The following is a 25,524-nucleotide window of genomic DNA, read 5'->3' on the forward strand; positions in this document are numbered from 1 at the left end:
ATAGGGCGGCTTGTGTGATGGATGGCTATTTTTGCAGCCGTGCCGCATAAAGCCAGATAATCACAGAGCTCCCTTTGGAGCATTCTGTAGTTGGGGAGATTTTCCTTAGAGAAAATGCTCAATCACATCGGATTCTAGGATCCTGGCCAAGCTCTGGGATGAAACTCTATTTAAAGAGAGGCACAGCAAAACCACAACAACCTGACACAAAATAGTTTGGGATTTATATAACAAGACATGGACTGACTTGTATAGTCCCTGTCTCTTTCTCTCTCACACAGACTCCTGTAGGAGAGAGATCTGTCTGTCTGCACACAGATCATTCCCACGTGCTTCGACTGCAGGCCAGCAGGCACGTACATTCACCATCAAAAACTGCACGTGCATGCGATCGCAATTTGTTGCCCCCGTGGGAATAATCTTTCCCCCCATGGGGGCACGCAGCACTTACAGTTACTCATTTATTTTCACAGAAGCATACAGGGTCATCAAGCTCTTGCATGGATGTGCAGCTAGAACAGAATTATGCTTCCACATGTGCACACACATAGGCCACTTCCACCATTGTGCTGAGCTAATATACTTCTCTGCTCCCTCCATGCCAAACAGGTCCAAGCATGCAAACAGAGAGACATGAGAGTACAGACGCAGACATGGCTCAGAGGAATCCAGGGGGAGGGAAGAGGGCGGAGAAGGAACCAGCTGCTCAAGTCTTCTGTTCAAGCTGCAGAAGCCCTTTGACGCAACACTTCCAGGAGACTCACCCGCAGAACATGAAGATGGCGCTGGAGGAAGGGTCATATGGCAGGGGAAGGGTCTGCTGGAGGCACAGCTGCTCACAGCCACCATTGAAGCCATCCGAACAGTCGATCCCTTTGGAATAGTCGTAGCAGCCAGTGCCGTCTTTCATGGGCCTCAGCTCCTGTGGGCACTGCAGAGAGAGGGGACACATTAAGGCGAGTGGGATGCTTCATCCTGCTGGTTCCCAGGGCTGGGGGCGTTTCCCCTGCAGGAGGTGACGGTGTGACCAACAGGTAAGCCAGTGCCAGGGACACAGCTCCCTGCTGTGAGTTAGCTCTCTGCCCTGGGGAGCCACATTCATTCCTAGTGGAAGCAGGCTCCACTCCAGCGAAGTGGACGGCATTATACCAGTGAACTCAGGTCTGTTGTCGGCATTAACAGAGGACACACGAAAACTCGACCTCAGGTCTCCACAGGTGCAAGTTCACCGGGGGAGCCAGTGTGGACTGGGACGAGCACCGGATTGGGACGTAGGAGAGCTGGGTTCTACTCTAGGTTCTGCCCCTGGCCCGTTTCCCTGCTCTGTGCCTCAGGCAAATGGTGCTAATGATACTGACCCCCTTGGCAAAGGGCTTTGGGACCTTCTGGTGAAAAGAGCCATTGCAAGTATCTTCATGGCACACCCCACTCAGAGCCTGCTGCAGAGTCCCACCTACCTCTCTCCCTGGAGTCCTTTACCCGGGCAGCGTCTGTGTGCTAGGGAATGGCAACGCGTGACACTGAATGGGAGGCACAACCTATGGAAGGCATCCCAAGTAAATGGACTCCTGTGAATTTGGTCCCGGCCCACCTGGAGTCAGTGGGGATTTTGGCTGGGCATCTGTCATTTGTTTAAGCCTGCAGATACTTTTCATTCATGGTTGGGGATCTCAAACCCCTCCCCCCCCCCGTTTAAAATCATTCCCAAAAAGCAGCCCAGTGCCTCTTTGAAGTAGGCAGGTGGGGCTCTGCAGCAGTTCTCGGCAGGGGGCAGCCTTCCTGGCTGACACTGAAGCAGACAACTGCAGAAGGACAGATCCTCACTGAAGCCAGCAAAGCCAGGCTGCTTTGCACAAGCTAGGGATCCGGCTTTGCTCCGGGTTTTAATTTCAATTCTCCGGCTGGCTTTCCCTGTCCCAAAAGATTAAAAACAGCAGGCACCTAATGCCATCAATCATCTGCCACCCTGATTAAAGTGCTTTCCGTGTCCACCTTTGCTATTTATTTATTTTCTTTTATCAAAAACCAGGACCAACAAAAAAAAAAACAAAAAAAAAACACCCCACAAAAACCAACCTAAAACACAACAAAAGGATCAGTCTTCGGAAAAAATAAATCTCACCTAGGAACAGCTCACAATTAAAAATGCATTACTGAGTTCTTGAAGATGAGTTAGCTCAGAGCCTACACATGCAGCCGTGAAGGCAGGTTATAAATGGCCTCTGTCAAGCAGAAGAAAGGTTATAAAACTGCTATATTTTGTGCTTAAAAAAGAAAATCAATTTTCTGTGCGAGCAAAATGCCGTACATGTAATAAAAGTCCAGGAGATCCCTCCTCCCGAGCTGGCTACCCAGCCAGGTGCCACTTCAGACCCAAGCTGCCAGGTCTGATTGATGCCTGGGCATTGGGCCATTAGCTGTACGATGACAGCTGAACTCTGGCTGCTCACGGTGCAAAGCCACACATGCCTAGGGTAGTCCTGTAGCTTCTCAGCTGGAAAGCTCCTGCAACCTGCCTCAGTCCCTCCCCTCTGCTGCGCTAGTGCCTTAAAATAAAACTTAATTCATTTGAGTGATTGCAGCCATTCCCGCAGGCGGTGCAGCCTCCCTGTAGGGCAAATGCAGATGCAACAGGCAGTGAGCTCCTGAAGGCCACTCCTTCCTCTCCAGCTGCTTCCCCCTCTGCTGAGCTGCTGAACTAGGTGGAATGGACCATGAGAGCCTGGGATCCTCGGTTCAGCCACTGGAGCACGGGCAGTGCAAAGAAACAAGGAATAGCAGGAGAGGCAGAAGGCTTCTCTGTCCAGAAGATATGGGCAAGGGAATAATGACACCTCTTTTCACAGGACAGGGATAGTGAGGGCATGTCTAGCCATGGGGAAAGAGCCAGGACTAGCCACACTGGAGACCGAAACTTCTGATACCCATATGTAAGATTAAGATTTTGTCATGGTTATTTTTATGAAAGTCACGGACACGTCACGGGCAATAAACAAAAATTCACGGAAGCTGTGACCTATCTGTGACAATTACTGCTGCTGTGGCTCCCTAGTTTCTCCCACCACCTTGGTGGCTGGGAGCTGTGGGGTTCCCCCTTGCCCCCCCCCACAGCAGCTGGGAGCTGCAGGGTGACCACATTTCCCAAAGAGAAAACGGGACCCGCCCCCAACCGCTTGCCCGAGGCGTCCCCCTCTCCCCGCATGAGGCTGTTGCCCGTCACTGGAGCCCTGAGGAGGGCCCCCTCGGGAGTCTGTCACCTGTAGCTGGAACTTTGCAGGGGGCCTTGTCACTTGTCGCTGCTGTCACCGGTTGCTGGAACCCTGCCAGGGCCCCACTGGCTGTCAGCTTGAGCCCTGCAGCCCCTGGGGCTGAAGCAGAGAACATCAGGAGGTCTCGGGAAATCGGGAAATCGTAGATTCTATGACCTCCATGACATAAATGGAATCTTACCCATAAGGCATCGGAGGAGGCTACAGCAACCTGCAGCAAGCTTTTTCAGTTCATACTCCCAGCATGGATATAAAGTGAGGACAGATGTCACTCGCACGTGTTACATTTTATTGCTAAACACTCTGGACAAATAAGGCTTAGAATAATTGTGGCTGTATAGATACAAGCCAAATTTCTAGTCTGTGCGGATCAATGGGAGAGCAACAGGAGCTGTGCAAACAGGCAGAAACAAAAGGGGAAAAGGTTCATTGACTGCAGTAGTGGCCAAAGTTTCCCCTTGCTGCCCTGGCTTCAATTCCTGCACTGACTTTGCTCTTCAGCCACTGATGAGCATGGACATCGCCTTGTGTAGTTGAAACAGAGACGCCTCTCGTTCCAAGAGGTCGGACCATTTCAACAGGGTTCCTGCTGAGGTGAATGAGGATCCTTCAATTGACTTCCAGGGGAACTGGCAGGGCTCCTGCTTTAGGGTCACACCCATAGATTCTGTTGACTTTGGCCTGGCCTAAACTTACAATTTAGGTCAATATAACTCCGGTGCTTCGGGTATGAAAATCCAGAGTACCGGAGCTATGCCAACCTAACCCCCAGTGTAGACACAGCTAGGTTGATGGAAGAGTGATGCTTCCATTGGCCTGACTAGGATGTTTTGAGGAGCTGGCATTCCTACAGGGATGGAAAAGCCCCTTCAGTCACTCTGGGTTGTGTCTAGAGTACAGGGTTATGCTGATACAGATACAGCACTGTAGGCATGCTGCTTAGACCATGCAGTGTAGACATGGCCCGATTCAGGAGCTGCAGGTTGGCTTTAAGAAAGACAGTGCCATGGAGAGATGGGAGCATCCTTTTCTGTCTCTGGCAGAAGAGGCTGGCGCTCTCCCTGGGGCTGTGGTAGCTCGGGGTAGATTGGACTGATGGAGACTCACCCCGGAGCGTTCTCCATGGTTCGTAGCCGTGTTCTGGTTGAGGTTCACCCCTTGGAATATTTCCCCAGCCTGATTTTTAATCATCAGGAAGCGTGCTCTGTTTCTGTTTGTAATTATGCATTGCAATGTGCATTAATTACTGAATGCAAATTGCTCCAGCGTGAAATTTGCAAAAGAGAGTCCCCTTCCCTCACCTCCACGCCCCCATCTCCAGGGAAGTAGCTCAGAAGCCAGCTGTTGCACTGCAGAAGAGAGTTCCCCTGGGGAAGAAGATTCCTTGACACTGCACAAATACTGGGGGGTTCCCTGGCAGGATCAGAGGCATAACAAGCCCTCCTCGGAGCACACAGTGAGATGGGCAGCAGCCAAAGGGAGCCGGTCTGCTTTGCAAATAGCAACAGGCTGTTTAACAGACAGACACACAGACATGGAGGCAACAATAAATTCAAGCCTGAGGGCTGGGGGGATGGGAATCTTGGTTGTGTTTTATACTTCAATTTAAACCTTTCCCTATGTAGCAAACTACTTAGCACGTGGGCACGTTCAGTCTTTGGGCTTGTCTACATTTGAAATGCTACAGCAGCACAGCTGCTGTGCAGACATTCCCCACAGCAGTGGGAAGGGTTCTCCCATAGGCCCAGGTAATCCACATCCTGAAGAGGCAGTAGCTAGGCCTATGGAAGAATTCTTCCACCAGCCTAGCGCTGTCTACTCTGGGGGTTAGGTCGGCTTAACTACGTAGCTGAGGAGTATGGATTTTTCACAGCCCTGAGCAATGTAGCGGGGCTGACCTAACTCTTTAGTGTATACCAGACCTGTCACTGAAAGCGTTTCCGTGTCACTTGCAAAGTCTAGGAGCCTCAGAGCTCAGCAGGAGATCTGAGAGCAACGTCAGCCCTGCAGAAGCAGCACACCGAGTTCTGAACCCTGGTTGGATGCAGCAAGTTAGGGAGAGGTAGCTGCAAGGAGCTTCCCTTCCTTGTGTTATGATGGTTCGTCCACAGGGACTGGACTTGGTTCCTCTGGATCTAAACACATGAGACACTGTTGCCTGAGCTAACGGACCAAACTCCTCTGCCTTGGAGGAGGTAGAAGAATCATAAACCTCTCCACTTACAGAGGGTCAAAAAGCCACAAAGGGTTAATGTGGGTTAACACAGGGGGCTGGACACCATTAGTCTCTGGTCTCAAGATTGCTCAAGGACCATGAGGGTCAAATCTTCAGCAGGTGTAAATCCACTGACTTCAAGGGAGACACACCAATTTATAGCAACTGAGGCTCTGGCCCGAATCTACCAAGCAGGGACCAGCAGGGAAGGGACCATGGAGCTGGCCAGGATAATGCACCTGGGTTTCCATAATGCCTCATGGAGATCCCTACTCAGGGCCTAAGTGCTGTAATTTCAGCTCTGCATGGTCTCCGGGCAGGCAGTGCTCAAGAAGCTTGGTCTCTTGATCTCCGTCCAGCGAGATCACAAGGGTCAGGCTGGCAATTGATACAGGGAACGTGTTGGTATATTCTATTCAGGGAGAGGGCAGGCTTGTAGTGTAGCAACCTTCCACATGCCAGACAGCGGCATATGCATGGATCTCTGTTGCTGTCTTATTTTTAAAATTAGTTTTTTCTATTTACCTCTTGTTCTCTGCCTGTGGTATGCAATAGTTTAGTCTCCTGAGGGCTGTCATGCTTTGATCTAATTCTAGTTGTCTGGCTTGGTTTGGGGGTGGCTGTGTGGTGTTTAGTGGCCTGTGATATACATGAGGTCTACCTGGGTGAATGGGGGGTCCCTTCTAGCCTTAAACCTGATGACCTCAAATGCATTTAGTCATTGTATCACCGATTTCCAGGAAAAGTAGGTGGGTGTTTCTCTGCAGTCAACAGGGCACTCAGCACCTCCCAGGATCATGCCCTCATAATTGTACTTTTATCTTCCTTGATAGAGGAATGGAACTTTGTTGCTTGCCTGTCACCAATAAAACACTGCAGCTGATCGAATTTGCCCTTACCCCAAAACTGTCATTACCCAGCAGTTCTATGGGAAGAGCAGCTGTGGACCATAAATTATGTGTCCACAGGTTGTATTTACACACCTCTGTGCACAGGATAAGCTGCTCTGGAGGACTGGTCTCTGCACCCAGGGGGACTTATGTGCACGGTACTTGGTGTGCATTTTCTGCGCTTTGATAAAGAACCATATCCATTATTGCTAACATTCATCTGTCTGGCTTGAGCAGCAGAGACCCAATAATTACTGTGAGTTCTAATCAATCCAGCATCAATCCAGCTGCAGTTCAATTTGCAATCTCCTCTGCAGTGACACAGGATGAGGGAGGACATCATCTGAAAATGATTAGAAAATCAATAGCTACTCAGCCAATAATTCTGTCTGGGCAATCCTTGGTGACACAACCCTCACCAATTCACCTGCTGTAGCCACGCCATGAAGGGTGGAGGTAGGCAGGGGACAGCACTCTGTATCCTGCTAGCCAGCTAATGCAATTAAACACCTGGAACAAATCAGCAGTTAATCTGACCCTTTTCTCCATATAGACTAATAGCTTCTGCAATCCACTAGCAGTCCAACAAAATCATCCTCATAAGGGCTAATGCCTTCTTAGCTCCTGTAATGCTTTTCAGCCAAAGATCTTAAAGTACTTTACAAAGGAGGTCAGTATCATCATCACCATTTTACATACAGGGAAACTGAAGCAAGGGGCGTGAAGTGACTTGCCCAAGGTCTCCCAGCAGGCCGGTGGCAGAGATGGGAACAGAACCCTTGAAATCACTAACAATCAGAGGAATACTTGAAACTTCTAGATCCTTGGATGAACAATGCTCTAAGGTCTTTTTAACAACATTTACATAATTAAACCTCAACTCAGGAGGTAGTTCAACTAGCTGACTCCTTCTACAGAGCAGGAAATTGAGGCATGGAAAGGTTAAAAAGTGACTGCAAATGTCACATGCTTATTGTCACTCCAAACGGCTCAGGTTATAGAACAAACAAATGTGTTTTGTTCCCTCCCACCCCTGATCTCCAGCCTTAAAAACTCCAGTTGGGATCCAAGAGTCAAGTTAGATTCCTGCCTTCTGGAGCAATGTAATTAGTAATAAATATTCTGCTGGATAAATTAGACCCCCATCTACTCCCATGCAATCCCACTGCCATCAAGAGGTTTGCACAGGTGGCATTGATTGCAACTCAGTAAACAACCCGTGGATGATGAACCGTGGAATAGATTCCAGCTCACTCGCTCTCAGATGCATTAACTCTGCAGGTATAGCAGGAGGAGAAGCTCGTCTATTTTTGTCACTCCGGTCAGCAAAAAGAACTCTGTGTGTGCATGGGGAGCAGAGATGCTGAATAAGAAGGTGCTATTTTTACTTAGGTACATTTTGGCGTAGAATTGCTGTTTTTAAATGACTTTGCCCAAGGCCACAACAGCGAGACGATGGGGATCGAATTCAAGAGTCCTGCCTCTGCTCTAACCCCTAGACCACACTAACCAACCTCACTGACATTCTATGGGTCGCTTGCATGATACCAACAACAGTAAACACCTTTTGCAGATTAGCAGCCAACCACTGATCAACTGAAAGCTAAAACAAGGTCCGGAACCAAGGTGCATTCACCTCGGTAACGTTAAGGTGACTCAGCATTGTGCAAATTGCCAAATCCTTTCTCTGGGTCCCAGCTCAATCCACTGGCCAGCTAGGACTCTGAGAAGAAAGACTCTGTCTAGACTCACCTGCATAATCAAATCCAAAGCAGAAGAGATGGAGCTCTTTGAAGACGAGATTAAAGAAATGACAACTGAAAGCCCCAGAGGACTGTTTCCCCAGGGAAATGAGTGTATGGATCGGTCCCTGTTTATTTCAATAAGCAAAGGCACGCTTTTCGTCCACACTCGCAGAGCACATTAGAAAGGAGATGGGTGCCAGGGTCACTGGAAACATCAGAAATGCCTCATTACTGACACGAATGAGAGGAAACTGACTCTCCAGCTAAATTGCCTGACAGGGTTTTTGCAGCTCAGCTTCCCTTTTTTATTATTAAATTTTAAAAAAGAATATTTAATAAAGTGGTTCTGCAAAGAGTAAATTGCCCGTTTTTATTATTCTGTTGTATTTTCTAAATATCAGCTGTCTTTTTGTTGGAGATGTTTAAGAGATGAAGGCCCGGCTTCCCCCAGCAAAGCTTCAGTGCTGTGCAGAGGATGGCTGGTGTCCAGGGATGGCCTGGCAGTGGTGGAAGCAAACAGCACCATGGAGGTGAGCTGGGGTCTCCGCTCTTTTCAAAACAGTTCTGGGGAATTTGACATCGCTCTTAAGCCCTGCTCCCTGATCCATGAAGTCACCTAAGCACGTTTCTGACTATAAGCATGTGAGTAACCCCTATTCTGGATAATTGACATCAGTGAAATTTAAACATCTATTTAAAGGTAAGCCCACGCTTAAGTGCTGTCCTGAATAAGAAAGGACTTAGCCATGCCTTACATTGCTTTCTGAACTGGGGCCTAAGTGCTTTGCTGGACTGAGGCTATCCAAAGGATTGGCTCAATCCTGCAAGATGCTGAGCACTCTGTCCTGATCCAGTGCATGTTTAACTTTAGACGTATAAGTCTAAGCACTGATGTTAGTGGGTCTACAGTTAAGCATGTGCTTAAGTGCTTTGCTGGAAGGGGCCTGGAGGAGGTTAAATGCAAAGGCTAGGAAAGTTTGAGCCAATGCAGTTTCGATTATTCTGCCGGATGCCCTATGCACCTCGCTCACCCAACCCCGCCATTCCTCATTTACTAATCTTTGGTGTGCTGATTTGGGACTGGTGAAACGTGCCAGATTCGCAGCCTGAAAGACTGAAATATTTCACAGAACAGGCACGACACGGATGGCAGCAGGGCAATCTTCCCCCCGCCCATGTGACTCAATCCTGACCTCTAGAGGAGAGTATGGGGAGTTCCATCTATAGGGTGATCTCAGACTCTCACACTCCTTGCCAAGATTACCAACGGGGGTTGAGGGCGGGGAACGGGACTGAAGCCACCAACTTTCATTTCACACAAGCCACCCAAGAGCTACCAGATGGTAACAACTTTCTCTACCCACCTGAGTTGGACTGGAGACAAGCTTCAGTGGTGGTGAGAAACGGCACAGACTATAATTAATCCCTGCAGACATTTATTCCCTCACCCACAGCCCCAAGACAAACAGCCACCTTCGGTGTTCCTGTCGTTCCGTCACACAACAACATTGTACTGAGATCTCAGCTACGCACTGGCATGCATCTGATCTGCTCTGAAATGCAATGCAAATGCCTCTATCGTATGTCTATGTGTCTACGTCTATTTAGACGCTTATGTCTAGGATATTTGCATTATGAGCCACACAACACATGCATTCCAGAATCTGCCATGCACGCAGATCCAGTCTCTAGATCATCCAATGCAGCTCAGGTTGAGGGTGACCAGCTGTTGCCTCAAAGGACTTTCCAATGTCTTCAGAGTTCTATATTAAGGCCAGAAGGGACCATTAGATCATTTAGTCAGACCTCCTGTATATCACTGGCCGTTCATTTCCACCCAACTACCCCTCTATTAACCCCACAGGCTTGGGACTAAACATATCAGTTCTCAGGGCAATAAACTGTGTGCCACAGGAACAGAATGGGAAAGACCAAGGTGCACCAATGTCTGAGGCAGGGGACTGATTAAGTGAGATGGAGTGAGATGGTCTCAGCAGGTGAGACCCCATACTGCACAGAAAGGGTGGGGGAGAGTCCCAGCCAATCTACCCTGAAAATTCCTTTTGGATCCCAAATCTGGCAATCAGTATGACCCAGAGCATGTGAGCAAGACACACCAACCAGGCATCTAGAAAGAGGATTCTTTAGACCAACAGAGCAGACTGATCCAGTGTCCCATCCAGTGTCCCATATACAGCTGTGGCCAATCCCTGATGCTTCAGAAGAAGCAAAAAAATAAAACAACACCAAAAAACAAACACCACAATACGTCTGGCCAATCGTGCATCAGGGAAGAAAAATCCTCCCTGATCCCTTATGGGAGGTGAATTGCTGGTGTCAGTCCAGTTCTCACTGGCTACACATCCACATGCTATAAATCCATCACCACAGGTAGCACCACTGTTGAGTTCCTGGGCTCAACAAGTCACTGAAATGGAACTAACCTCTTTGTGCAAAATGGTGACCATGCTCGCTCAGAAAAGCCTGCATTGCTATAGCCAGGGCTGTGCTTGTAGACAGACAGGGGGAAGTGGGGAGGGGGGATGGAGGGGAGAGTGTCGGTCTCCAAGGCTGTCAATGCAAGCACCTTTGGGCAGCAGTGAAGTCATTAAAGCAACCCAATGGCCAAGGTTTTCATAAGTGACTCCAAATTTTGCATGTCCAACATGAGACACCTCAAAAGATGGGTGCTCAGGACTGGCACTAAGCAAATAATGGAGTTTTTGATTCCAGGGGCCAAACCAAATTTAAAAAAAAAACTGATTAGATTTGAAGTGACACAATTAAAAAAAAAATTATCGAATTGGAAAACACAAAAATGTTGAAAGTCAACCAAAATGTTCCAAATTGACACACACCATTATTTTTTTTCTAATTCATTTTCAGTTAATGGAAAAGTTTCAATTGATTCCAAACTATTCCCCTTCTCCACCCTTCCCACCCCGCCCCCGAGTATTTCACTTCGATTTGGGGTATTTTTCAACTTTTTGTGCATGTTTTAAACTGGCCAGTTTTAAAATCAAAACACACATTTTGACTCTTTCAGAATGGTTTTTCCCAAGCAAAACTATTTGCTGAATTCAATCTAAATGTGGTAAAAAGTTTCAGATCCCCCCAAAATTGTGTGTAAAAAAACAATGTGCAGAGAAAAATCCACCCAGCTTTAAAATCAGGGCCCTTTAAAGACTCTAAAGTGGGGAACCCACAACTGGAGCTAACCCACGAGAACTAGTCTCTTTAGAAAATCTCGCCCAACCATAACTTACATGACTAAAGTGATCACAGAAAAAGCACACCTTGGGAGGGGCACCGCAACATACAGATAGCATCAGCCACTTCTGTGTACAGTGCTGCCCTGCTGCAGGAGCAATGTCGGCCTCAGACACTTGGCTGGAAATGCTGCTGAGAGGATGAATTTTTGCTTTCAAAAGTCCTTCCATTGTACTTGTGGAGCCCGGTCTCCTGAGTGCTCCTAGAAGTAAGCGTCTCTGCTATTGATTTTCACAGGGTGACAGAGTTCTCAGTAGCACTTCCACAATGATTTCAAGATATTTTAGAGCCAAATGTTGAACTGCCTCTAAATTTGCATCTGCAATGAAACGTGAGCACAGTTCGCAGTCACTGCAAATCACAGCACTCAGACATCTCGCTGGCTGATGGCGCCTGCAGATCATGCAGTGGGAGAGCCATATGCCATCATTTGTGGCTGCAATCAATTGCAGCCACAGAATCAGAGGCCGGTTAAGGCCCCTTTAAAACTGCAGGCCTATAATTCATGTATCCGTGAGAGCAAAGGCACTCTGTCCAAGAATCACCAGAATTAATCAGACCTCGTTTTATCATTTTAACATCCCTCTCATTTTAATATACGCCTAACACTGAAACGTATCTTCTATCTGCCCAGAAAATATCTCAACGCCCAGCTCCTCAGCCAAGTAGCCACCAAACAAGTAGCTCAGTTTCCTCAGCCAGCAGTAAAGGTTCAATCCTCCAACCACCACAAAGGCAGGACTCCCTTGGTCAGAAAAGCTGCATCACCACATGGGCTTGTGCCATGGGAGAAACATGTCCATTACCATGATGATTCCCCCACAGGGAGAGTCCAGAGACCCACCTGTGGCCACTCTGACCCTGCCCTTCCCGATCTGATGAGAAGCTCTCTTCCAGCCTCCTCCGTTGGTTGAAAGATCACCCCTCCTCCCCCCAGCCCACCAATGTCCTCATAGACATTGAAGTCAGAAGGGACCATCATGATTATCTAGTCTGACCTCCTGTACATTGCAGGCCACAGAACCACACCCACCCACTCCTGTAACAGACCCCTCTGGCTGAGTTACTGACGTTCTGTTCCAGGCTTGTGAGCAGGCAAAGCAGTTTTCTTGCAAATCTCAGCACCTAGCCCGCTCACAAGAACATTGAGCTGGAGGTGCTCCTGCCTGTCTATCATAGCTATGTGCACATCTCCCATTAGAACAGCATCTGAGCGCCTCCCCCTGTGTAACATATTTATCCCTCAAAAACCCTCTTGGGAGGCAGAGCAGTGCTATTATCCCCTTATACAGATGAGGAACCGAGGCACGGAGAGGCTTAGTGATGTGCCGAAAGTCCATAGCATAGCAGAGATTTGAACCCAGGCCTTCCAAGTACTAGGCTAGTAACACTACACCATCCTTCCGCATTTCCATGTCAGTGGGATGAAGGGGTCTGTTAGCTTTCATGCAGGTGAATTTGGGATGCCGGTCAGCTTGGGTAGAATCCCCTCTCTAGGAAAGGACCCACTTGTGTCCCAGCTCTGCCCTGGCACTATTTGCAAGTGAGGAGGACACCCCAAACCTTCTCCTCTAATCCCGTCTCTTCTCAGCCGTACATGCATGAGCATGCAAGACCTTTCCCCACAAAAGCTCTCCCGTTTTAGGACCAAAGGCTGTTCCTCTCTAGCTTCCTGTGATTGAACTCCAGTCTTTATTCCCTCCATTCCCCAGCCTCTCAGATCTCATCTGTCTCCAGCGCTCTTGTTGTTAGGAAAGGAAGATACTCAACACCAAAGAAAATTAGAAATGGAGTGTGCACATCTGTAAGGGGTGCAAACAATCTCATTTTCTCTTTGCCAGCCCCCTGCTCTTCCTCTTCCATTCAGTGAAGATCATTACCTCTCCCTCTCCAGAGTAATGATGTCAGCAGAGCTTATCATCACCTTCACTGGCTGTGACAGTCCCATTTGCAGCTTTTACACTAATACTCAGGACACTCCTGGAGGGTAAAGCCTCTTGCCAGAGCGAAATATGTTGCAACTGTTTTCTGAAATAACAGCCACTATTTTCCATACTTTTCTCCCCCTGCCTCCCACCTTTTCAAGATGATCAGTCATTATTTTTCAGAGTAGCAGCCGTGTTAGTCTGTATTCGCAAAAAGAAAAGGAGTACTTGTGGCACCTTAGAGACTAACAAATTTATTAGAGCATAAGCTTTCGTGAGCTACAGCTCACGGAATGCATCCGATGAAGTGAGCTGTAGCTCACGAAAGCTTATGCTCTAATAAATTTGTTAGTCTCTAAGGTGCCACAAGTAGTCATTATTTTAGTTTCAGATGATCAAATCCATCTGTCTCTTGAGCTTCTAATCACATGTTGCAACAAACACAGGAAAATCAGTAATGGATTTGGAAATTAAACAGAATGACACATTCCCTCCTAGCTTACATTTATTTTTATACATCTATCTATATTGATATAGATATAGATATAATTTTAAAATGTTTCATTTATGGACCTGTTAGAGCAGATGACTAGGAGCCCAGGCTTGTAGGTAGTGTGGCTGGCTCTCACTGACTTCGGGCATGACCCTAAGAGTGTGAACACTGACAGATCCATTGGATGGATCCTGCCGCCCCTTGTTTCACTGAACGGCTCATGAGTGAAAGCTGCAGGATTGGGCCCTCAATATTGGAGGACTATTGGGTCGCTAATGTATGCATACGTTGAAGCTACCAATAGGGGCTTGGGAAAATCCATGACATCTCAGGATGGAATTCAGTGGGAACTGTGGTTGCTCAGCACCTCTAAGGATCAGACCTGTCCAGTGTGATCTTGGGCAAATCACTACCCCACCCCGCACTACACTCAATTTTCCCATCTGTGAATTGGAGATAAAAGTACTTTCCTGTTTCAGACATGTTCTGAGGCTTAACGAACACGTGTGTAACACACTCTGAGTTCCCCCAACAAAAGAAATTAGGTAACTGTGAATTATTTCTGCTCAGATTTCCTTCTGGGGACCAGAAAATGGTCCGTCTAGATGTTAGAGTGACAGCTGTAATACTCTGGGTTGTGTTTGCTTACAACCAGCATGTTGGAGAGAGATTGGCTGGCTCTAAGAATCTGCCTGAGAATACGGTGTTCATCTGCTAAGTCACCCTGAGAGCAGGTGTTTGAACCTTGCACCAAGATGCATCATAATTCCTGCTGAATCGTACTCGCCAGTGGATCCAAAGAGCTGCGGTCTGAATGTGCACAGGATTGCAGCCTCCTTCAGGAGCAGACAGAGATGGCTCTGGGACAAAGTGACCCTGGCAAAGAAAACCCTTGGGAGAGCTGAGCAGAAAATGTCTGCTTTGCTGTTAAAGTTATCAGTCAAGGCAGAGCCCAGAAAGGGGCTACGCTTGGATTCATAAAGCATGTGTGCCCTCTGTTCAGAGCAGGCTGGGAACTTCCCTTACTTCAGCTTTTACCAGCTATTTATTTGTACTTATTCTTTAATTTAACAAGCCCTTTCCTGAACTGGCAGTGAGGTCCATGCCACCCAATCCCTTTTCTTCGTTACACTTCTATGTGCATTAGGGACTGAGCCAGGCCCATCTGCTGCACTGTGATGTGCCAACCTCTGGCCGGTCTTCAGCGGCTATTCACCCCTGTGATGACAGTCCCTTGATTCAAACCCCCTGGGAAATGGCCACCCATCACCCATCAAACTGCTCCTTGTGAGACACCTCAGATTAGCAGTTGCTTCTTTCCATTTCATTACTGTTCTGAAATATTTCCAACAACATCTGGGAGCTCTGACACATGCTTGCTGTAGCTACTGTAAATTTAGGCTTGGTTTTAGCTCCTACTTGGCCACATTTCTCAATATTTCTAACACTGGTAGCTAATAAGGAAAATAAGAGGAATCAGGGATTGTAAATTGTTTGGGGCAGGGAGCGTGTTTTTGTTCTGTGTTTGTACAGCACCTAGCACAATGGGGTTCTGGTCTATGACTGGGGTTCCTAAATGCTCCCACAATACTATTAAATAATCACGTTTCAGGATATTAGCTGAACACTATAGGGGTCAGGAAGGAATCCTTCACTGCCCCCATGTACATCTCTGCATAACTGGCTAGGTGCATAATAAATAAAACTAGTATAAAATTTGCTGACTGAACTGTTTTCTGTCCAAAAATGCTGAATCAAAGAAATCAAAACATTTTTGTGGAAATGTCCCATTTCATCAAAAATTTTGACAGAAACATTTTGTTTCCACTTTATGGTTTCAACTCGTATATTGCAATATAATGATACCAACTAAAAGTCAAAACGATAATGTCAGAATGAAACGTTTTGACCTTACCAAATTGAAATACCTCAAGGAGTTTACTTTGATGTTTCTGAAACAAAATATTTCAGAATTTTTGTTTTGTGATAAGTTTTGAAATGTTGCTATTTCGCTCTGATTCAAGATGAAAGACAAGTTTGAAATGCCAGAATTTCTAAGGAACTGAAAATCCAAGTTTCTTTCATTATAATTACAAACCCAACCCAGCTTTCTCTGAAACATCATCTTTAGGTCATGCTGGAGGAAGGAGAGCTGGTAGAACATTTTCTGATGGAACAGGTTTCCACTGGAAGATGGTGATTTGGCAAAATTGAAAGTTTTCTCAGGAATGTATCAATTTCATCAAAATTTTGAAAGAAAATTATCAAAATGTTCTGTTTCCACTTTGTCATTTTGACTTTTATGGTATGACAATGTAAAATGTGAAATGACAGAGTCAAAACAAAATGTTTCAACAAGGTTATGTCACTGTTTTGGAAATAAAATGATTTCACAATTTCCATTTCATGGTAAAATTTGAAATTTCGAAATTTGATTCTAATTTTGTAAATTATGAAATGTCAGGTATTCCCAGTGGAATGGAAATTCCATGTTTCAACCAACTCTATTCATATCTACAGCCACCACCTTCCACTGGAAACCCACCACCTTCCACTGGAACTTCATCTTTAGCTTGTGCTGGAAGGAAGAGACCGGATGTGATGGACCACTGATCTGATCCTGTATTGCACAGCCTATATCCCTAATGCAACAGCTACATTCTTAAATTAAACCATTTTGCAACACTGCCTTCCAGCACCTCAGGAATATTGCATCATTTTGATATGAAAATAGAAGGGGTAGCTCAAGACAGGCTGAGGCCTGTATGTCTACCGGGAGACTAGGATCAATTCCCTCTCTGTCTAAAACAAGGGTGGGTAAACTTTTTGGCTCGAGAGCAACATCTGAGTATGGAAATTGTTCATCGGGCCATGAATGCTCATGGAATTGGGGTTGGGGTGTGGGAGGAGGTGAGGGCTCCAGCTGGGGGTGCAGGCTCTGGGGTGGGGCTGGGGATGAGGGATTTGGGATGCAGGAGGGTGCTTCATGGGATAAGGGGTTTGGAGGGCAGCAGAGGGGATCAGAGCTGGGACAGGAGGTTGGGGCACGGGGGGATGGCTCAGGGGTGCAAGATCTGGGCGGCGCTTTGGCTCAGGGGTGCAAGCTTTGGGCAGTGTTTACCTCAAGCAGCTCCCAGAAGCAGCGGCATGTCTCTCCTCCAGCTCCGACAAAGAGGTACGGCCAGGTAGCTCTGCTGCAAGCTGCCCCATCCACAGGTGCCACCGCTGCAATTCCCATTGGCCGCAGTTCTTGGCCAATGGGAGCTGCGGGGGGCAGCGTGCGGAGCAGAGCCTCCTGGCTGCTCTGACACATAGGAGCCAAAGTGGGGACATGCCACTGCTTCCTGTCTGGAGCACCGGAGCAGGGCAAGCCCGAAACCCTGCTCCCCAGCGGGAGCTCAAGGGCCGGATTAAACCCAGCTCTCCTGAGTCCCAGCTCAGTGCCTTAACCACAAGAACATCCCCTCCTCTTCCACAATCAACAGGAAGTTGTGAATGGTGACCCATCTGGCCCCCTCCCTGCATGTCTGAGTGACTGGCCTTTGCTGTCTCCATAAATCTTTGTGCTCTCAGCTGCACAGGGGTTGGTATGGCAGGAAGAGTTATTTTCTGGGGTTAAGATACATCACATTACTTTTACAACCTCTCACAGAGGGGAAAGCTCAGTGAAAGAGAAACCAGAGAAGGATTATTAGAGGCATCTCTATCTGCTTAGCCACGGGATTCTCACCAACCTCCCCTTATCATGAAGTTGAAATTCTATGGGCTTTGTCAGCCGATCTCCAACTCTGCACTCCAGTCCTGAAATCTCTCCTAGTAAAATCCTTGGCAAGAGTACTGCAGCCCAAGGAGAAATCTCACAGCTCTGCTTTCACCAGAATTCTCCGGGGAGGCACGTATCACTGATCACAGTGCCAACCACCCGCCAATAGTCACGGATGCTCTGTCCCTCGGCATTTCTGACTACAGAGCTTAGCTTTCCAGATCATTCGTCAGCTGATACCAATTTGCCTGCTCATTGAGCCAGTTTTGCTTCTCCTGCGGAATCCCACATCAATCTCCCATTGATATTTAAACAGAGAAGAAGACAGACAATTCCCAAAAAGGTCGAGGGAGTGACCATTTGAGAATCAGCTCTGGAATGTCTCCCAAAGGGGGAACTCTAACAACTTGACTGAAATCACATCAGGCCAAGACCAGCCCTGCATTCCCTATGCAACTAGCTCAGCAGGGCTTCCACTGGGGGACAGCTGGGCTCCATGCGGGAAGCCATAGGTCTGGGACTAAGGGTGTAGAGGATGCTGCAGCACCCCCTGGCTTGGTGCGGTTTCCATGATATGCAGGGGTTACAGATGGGTTCAGTGGCTCTCAGCACCCCCACTACACACATTGCTCCAGCGCCCCTGAGTGGAGCAGCATGAGACAGTCCAGATCTAGAAAGTCTGCGCTTGCCCCAGAACCACACGCACCTCCTTTGCTAAGTAGGAAAGTTGTCTGGACAGAGGAAGATCAGTGCCAAACCCTGGCATAGCATGGAGTCCTCCCTCCCTTTGCAACACAGCATAGATTGGTTTTCTATTTCTGCAAGCGGGAGGGAGAGAGGAAGAGATGAAAAGAGAGACGAACGAAAGAGAGGGTGAGGAGATTAAAGCTTTGTGCCTCTAGCACCTCCCATTGCAGCACCAGCTTTTCCTCATGAAACTGGTGAGGGGAGCAGAAAGAACTCCACTTTCTGCCTGGAAGTGGCATGGATCCTGGCGACTCACCAGTCCAAGGCTAGCCCCGTTCTTCCCACACCAGGGCCGCACACTGGTAGCAAAAAACAAAGGAAGCAACCCGGAGTGTGTGTGGAGGGGCGGTCCTGGGCAGCCTAAAAACAGCAAGCACCCAGCCCCTTCCAGCTCCCCACTTCCACCTAGCAGCAATTTACACCCACATGGAGGCTGCTCTGTGTCTCTCCCCCATAGCTATCAGGGACCAGGATTGCACTCCAAGATGACTTCTCACATTAATTCTCCATCCCGTCCCCGACCCCACTGTGTTTCATTCCCATTAATTATAGCCTACATTTAGGCATAGGAGCAGGGTCAAGGAAGGGAAAGAAGCACCATTTTCCCTGAGTGACATGGATTTCAGTTTCCACCTCTTCATGGGCACATGCAGGGAGAGCCAGGCCTGTAATTTATTGACAATTTCGATCTTTTAAAAGGCGGCATCTTGGCGGCGCTTGTCTGTGGCGCACAAGCAATCAGAGCCAGGATTGTTTCTGACAATATCTGGGAGGCACGTTACTTTTCAGGGTGAAATGGCAAAAGAGAGAGAGACAGACAGACAGACAAGAGGAAGGGAAACCAAATGTGTAAGGACCCACATTGTAAAGTGCTGCCTGTAGCGCACCAGTGCTATTAGGTGGCCATGCTAAATGTGCTTAACAAGCATTCGGGGATGGGGGTGTCATAAATATAAAGGGCAGGGTAACCACCTTTCTGTATACAGTGCTATAAAATCCCTCCCGGCCAGAGGCAACATCCTGTGACCTGTAAAGGGTTAAGAAGCTCAGCTAACCTGGCTGGCACCTGACCCAAAGGACCAATAAGGAAACAAGATACTTTTAAATCTTGGGGTGGGGGGGGGGAAGGCTTTTGTTTTGTGCTCTTTGTTTAAGTGGTTGATCTCTCTTGGGACTGAGAGAGGCCAGACAGAAATCCATCTTCTCCAACCCATCCTAATCCAAGTCTCCAATACTGCAACCGGTATAGGTAACCCAGGCAAGGCGGATCAGTTTATCTTTTGTTTTATGTGAATTTTTCCTATGTTAAGAGGGAGGTTTATTCCTGTTTTCTGTAACTTTAAGGTTTTGCCCAGAGGGGGGATCCTCTGTGTTTTGAATCTGAATACCCTGTAAAGTATTTTCCATCCTGATTTTACAGAGATGATTTTTTCCTTTCTTTTTTTTTTTTTTAATAAAACCCTTCTTTTAAGAACATGACTGATTTTTCCGTTGTTCCAAGATCCAGGGGTTTGGGTCTTTGATGATTTTGTAACCAATTGGTTAGTATATTATTCTCAAGCCTCCCCAGGAAGGGGGTGTGTAGGGCTTGGGGGGATATTTTGGGGGAAGATGTCTCCAAGTGGTCTCTTTCCCTATTCTTTGTTTAAAATGCTTGGTGGTTGCAGCATAGGGCAAGGGCAAGGCAAAGTTTGTACTTTGGGAAAGTTTTTAACCTAAGCTGGTAAGAATAAACTTAGGGGGTCTTTCATGTGGGTCCCCACATCTGTACCCTAGAGTTCAGAGTGGGGAAGGAACCCTGATAGGGGGATAATGTTAAGAGCCACCTGGAGACGGCATCACTCCAGGCTGACCTTTCTTGGCTCCTGTGTATAAACATCTTCAATAAAGAAAGAGACACTTCACTCCTGCTTCTGCAGAGCTGAGGATGGGGCCGGAGAACACTCCTGCAGGGAATAGGGCAGGTTTGGAGAAGGGGTGGTAGAGGGGCTGGGAGAAGCATCTATGGCTGTGCAGGTGTGTGTGAGAGAGAGATTGATTGTGACTATGAGAAAGACGTGCGTGCATGAAAACCAGTGTGTGTGTGTGTGTGTGTGTGTAGGGAGGTGACTCTGTGTGTGTATATACGTGCTGAGGTGACAGAGTGTGTATACACACCGAGGAGTGTCATTGTCACTGGCAATATGGTGCGTGTTTGTGTGTGTGTGAGAGGAGCTCCAGATTGGCCCTGTGTGCCAGTGACAGAGACTGTCAGTGAGTGTAGGTTTGTGTAAAGTGTGTAATGATGTAAGAGCTCCACTGTGAGCACCAGGACAAGGATCCCACTTTAATCAGCTTGTTGTTTCCAGGCTCTTTTTACAGAAAGAAGAGGACTGATTCTCCAAGGTTGCCAAGTGACTGTTGCACAAGGAAACCTCCCCATCCCCTGCAGTGGTGTTCCTTTATTCATATTAAAAATCAACCTACAGCAACAAAATTCCCTTGGAGAGGATTGTGATGATGGAAGGTGTTAATGGCTGCCATCAATCACAGACCTGGATAAAGTCAATAGTTGCGCTAAGCACCCTTCTTTCAGGCTTATGCCTTTTCATGTAATGAGAGCTGGAAAGAATAAGAAGCTACTGCCCAAGGCACTGGGCAGCCTGGCAAAACCTGAGCAAAGTTAAGCAGTGTGGTCCGTGGGATTTCCAGGGGATTGGCTGCCAATACAGGGACTAGGGTATTGTTTGGCAAGCTGTGAATGTGCGTGTGTGAGAAGCAGAAAGCGAGAGATGCCGGGGCGAGCTTGGCCCTGGGAGGAGGCTGAGAGATGGAGCTACTTTTTAGCCCAGAACTTGCTGGAGAGGCAGACTCAGATTTCTGAGCCAGGAAACTGTCTGTTGTGCGTTTCTACTGTGTTTGGGGAAACAGGACTTTTGTGCGTTCCTGGAAAACAAACAGGATTGCACCAAAGAAACACCTCCCTCTATCATGAATTTCTCCTCTGAAGGGAAACGACCCTGAAGAAGCGGCTACCCACTGGGGCCAAAGAGGTGGCAGGGCTTTGGAAGGGGCACAGTGCATGAGGGAGGAGCTCCCTTAAAGTTGAGAAGCATGTGGGCAACAGAGGAAACAGCAAAGTCCATTTCCAGTCCACAACACTTTGGCAAGTACGTGACAATCGACTCTGTATTGCTCAGTGAGCCTTAAGCTCCCGCCATACCTCTGGGGGCTCCGTTGGGCTGGAGAACAGGTTGCTCATTACTGAGGCAGAATTCACACCTGTGGCATTCCCCAGGAGCCCCCAGCCCTCCCCACAGCTCGGACCATTCTACCAGCCCTGTTAATATTCCACAGGACCCTCGGGGCATCTCTCCAGCTAAGGCCAGAGCAGTCTGCTCCCACAGAGCAAGGCAAGAGAGAGAGAAGACAAAGGTGGGACAAGGAGGAGCGGGAGAGAAAAGGAAAGAGACAGACAGACCCACACAGTCCCACTGCCCAAAAAGGCAACAGAGATTCCCTTACCCGAATCCATTGACAAAGAACTAGAAACTCCCACCCAGGGCACCCGCGACAACACACCATCTCCCTACAGCGCTAGTCACTCGGTGGCATACATACCACACAGCCCGTGGAGTCCACTTTGCGGTCCGACACACACTTGAAGTTACGGGTGCAGCCACCGTTGTTGCGTGAGCAGTCTCGGACCGGCCCAAAGGAAGAGAGCAGGTCATTGATGGTTTCGAAGTAGGTGGACAACATCGCTTCTTCCCTTGGAGAGAAAAGGCACTGTTAGAACTGGCGACCGAGCAGACTCGAGACAGCTTGTCTATGGGTGGCCAAAGGGGAAAAGGGGGGGTAACTGGATGGAACGTTTTACATGGAAATATTTATGTGAAATATGCTTTGTTATTGAAGCTAAAATATTCATTGGCCTAGTTATGGTCCTCTGTACAGGGGTGAATTCCACCCTATGGGCATAATTCCTACCTACCATACAGGAATTCTGCTTCCAATGTTATAGTGACTGGTTGTGTGACTTGCAGTGTTCAGTAATCCATTTTAGGGGGAAGACAAAAGGGTGGGATTTCAAATGTGCCAGAAGGCCAGATTTTCAAAGGTATTTAGGTCTCTAAATATTCAGATAAGCACCTAGTTGGATTTTCAGAAGTACCTGGATGCCTAAAATGCTTTTGAAAACCTCACTAGGCACCTGTCTGCATCTTTAGGTGCTTAAACACTTTTGAAAATCTGGGCCTAAGTGACTTAGGAGCACAAGTTCCACTGACTTTCAATGGTCACTAAGGCACTTTTGAAAATCTCACCTCTTAGAGCCACATGCACAGTCCATTTACAGATAGCAAAGAATTCAGGGGCAAATGTGTTCTTCCCATTCGATTCCTGTCAAAGGGGGTTGGGATCTTTGTTGAAAGCAGTAAGCACTTATAGACTGTTTATCTTCTTCAAAGCACTCTCCAAATATTAACTTATCCCCATAACAGCGAGGGGAAATAGATATGATCATGCTGTTTTACTGATGGGACACTGAGGCACAGAGAGGTGAAGTGACTTGCCCTAGGTCACAGAGTCACTCCCTCCGTTATTTCCTGCCCATGTTTCATACATCTCTTGGGTCTCTTTGTATTAGGGCTGGTCTATACTGGGCCCTGAATCAGCAAAGCTATGTCCCTCAGGGTTATGAAAAGTCACACACCTATGAGACAAGGCTATGCTGGCCTTTCCCCCGGTGTAGACAGTGCTGGGTCGATGGAAGAATTTTTCTGCTGACATAGCTACTGCCTCTCAGGGAGAACCCCTCCCGTTGCTGTAGTGAAGCCAGGTCTACACTAGGAAACAAGGTCAGTATAACTACGTCGCTCAGGGGTGTGAAAAATCTACAACTTTGAGCGACGCAGTTAAACCAACCTAATCCCTGGTGAGGACAGCACTTGGTCGATGGGAGAGTCTCGCTACCACCTCATGGGGAGGCTGAGTATCTATACCAACGAGAGAAGCCCTCCCATCAGTGTAGGTAACATCTTCACTGAAGCCCTACTGTTACACCATTTTAAGTGTAGACAAGCCCTGAGTGTCTACACTGTAGCGTTTTAACTGCAGACATAGCGTTGGTGCTCTGTCCTTACTAGGCTTTACAACTCCTCTCAAGTGTGAGTCTGGGTGTAGGGGGAGAAAGAGGAGGAGATGTCTCACAGCTATAGTGCAGCTGGGATTCCAGGGTCAGATCCTCAGCTGGTGTAAATCACTGTAGCTCCAATGACTTGAGGCAGAACAGGTGTGCAAAGCTGGGATGGCCCTTCTATTGTGTTGCACTAGAACCAGAGCGATGAGGACGGAGTGCAAGCTGGGAGTTGGAGAGGGGGGATCAATTCTCTCTTTTAATTAAATCTAGAAATACCCAATGAAAGAGGCTTTTGTGCCTCTTGTACGGCCGGTGATTTCTGCTGGCAGCGATTAGGAGAGAGGGGAGGGGAACTGCGCTCTCTGAAATTATGCCTGGTGTAATGGATCATTGCTGACAAAAAGGGGCAGCAGTTGATGAGCCTGAATGAGCCATTACATGTATTAAAATATTAACCTCCTCGGAAGCAGGGGTGGGAGGGAGAGAGATGGAGGGAAGCGTTTAAATGTCACCTCTGAGACGAGAGGGATGACAGCACCTTCTCCAGACAGAGAGGCTGTTTGGCTCCGGACGCATTGATTCCTCATAAACGTTTGTTACGTTGGTGGAACATTGCTACAACACGAAGGCCTGACAGGAGGAAATGTCACACAGAGGAAAGGATGGGCAGCGAGCTCAGAGGGAGCTGGGAGCAAACTTTGCTATTGCTGCATCTGAGAGGGGCTGCTCAGCTCTCCGGAGCCAGACTCTGCGGTCCACAGACATGGACACGCTCAGCTTTTCTTTGTAATGTTGGGGTGGATTTCAGTGCCGCAATATTTAATTAACCAGCTCACACAACAAAACAGGGTCAGACGGTGTCACAGGCAGCGGGTGATTTTCTACACAGAGAGCTCTGCCTCTGCACATCAGACCAGACCTGCAGCCCCCGTTATTCCAGTCCTAGGACCCCCACCCTACCCTGCCAATGCCCCTCAATTCAAACCTGCAGCCCCCTGCTATTCCTGTCCAAGGACCCCCATCCCATCTTGCCAATGCTCCTCAATCCAGACCTGCAGCCCCACTTTATTCCAGTCCTAGGATCCCCACCCCACCTTGCCAATGCCCTTCAATCCAGACCTGCAGCCCCCTGCCATTCCAGTCCTGGGACCCCCACACAGTTCTTCCAATGTTTTCTGAGCCCCTCTCAACAGCACCTCCTACTGTTTCAGATCGGGGCTCCGCAAAACCTTTGCCAATTCACCTTCTTTCTGCCCTAATGCCCCACCATTATCCCAGTCCTTGGTTGCTCCAATGGTTCTGCAAATGTACCTCATTGCTGACCCACAGCACCCACTGCTATTATAAGTCCAGACTTCTTCACAGTTGTGTCAATGCACCTGCAGCCTTTATCACCAAATGCCTAATATGGTCGAGCCCCACTGCCCAGCCCTCCCCACCCCGGGCAATCACACACATCCACGCATCTCTGCTAGTGCATCTCTGCACTGACCTGGGAGTCTGTTCCGAGGCGTGTCCCGAACAGACTGCAGAGTGCGAATTGTGAGCTGGAAAAGCCCTTGACTAGGACCTTGACTGACACCGCCAACCCTATTTCTTCTGTGAGTCATTAGCTGGGGCCCAAGACTCGGAATCTTTAATTGTATTCCTGGCTCTAACTGGACTCGCTCAGTGACCTTGGGCAAGTCAATTAAACTCTCTGAGCCCCAGTCAATCATAAAGGGAGGGTGGTGGCTAGCCGTGCTCACCTACCGTGGAGAGCAGCAGGTGAAAAGCCACTATCTAAATGCTAAGCATGCCAGAGAGGTGAGAGGCTAGTGTTCTGACATGCTGTACCACTCAACCTCTTTATCAACATTTTACTGACCCCCCACCAACAATGCTCTATGTTTAGCGAGAACGTTAAACATCAGTGGTAATGCACCAAAGGGTATTAACTAAAAGACAAATCCAACCGGTTGGCTTTATGGGCAATTCAGCAAGACGTCTCCTATCTGACTGAGGTTTAGATCAAAAGCCTGTTCTCCCCCTCCCGGCCTATGGCTGGTTTCTGGAGAACTGACACCTTGCCCAGAACTCATTTCACCC

The 25,524-nt window shown here is 48.0% G+C and overlaps 1 protein-coding gene across 2 annotated transcripts in view; it reads right to left on the reverse strand.

The window, feature by feature from the left end:
* The window catches only part of ASTN2 (astrotactin 2), a 628,164-nt gene that overhangs the window by 247,559 nt on the left and 355,081 nt on the right, over positions 1 to 25,524 (reverse strand). For both annotated transcript variants that reach the window (XM_038374351.2, XM_043498583.1), the window contains 2 exons: positions 21,918 to 22,068; positions 765 to 931 (listed from right to left, as the gene is read on the reverse strand). In XM_038374351.2, coding sequence (XP_038230279.1) covers positions 765 to 931; positions 21,918 to 22,068 — 318 coding nt within the window. The remainder of the gene's footprint in view (positions 1 to 764; positions 932 to 21,917; positions 22,069 to 25,524) is intronic.

The sequence above is a fragment of the Dermochelys coriacea genome, chromosome 16, assembly GCF_009764565.3.
Source record: "Dermochelys coriacea isolate rDerCor1 chromosome 16, rDerCor1.pri.v4, whole genome shotgun sequence".
NCBI classification, from domain to species: Eukaryota; Metazoa; Chordata; order Testudines; family Dermochelyidae; genus Dermochelys; species Dermochelys coriacea.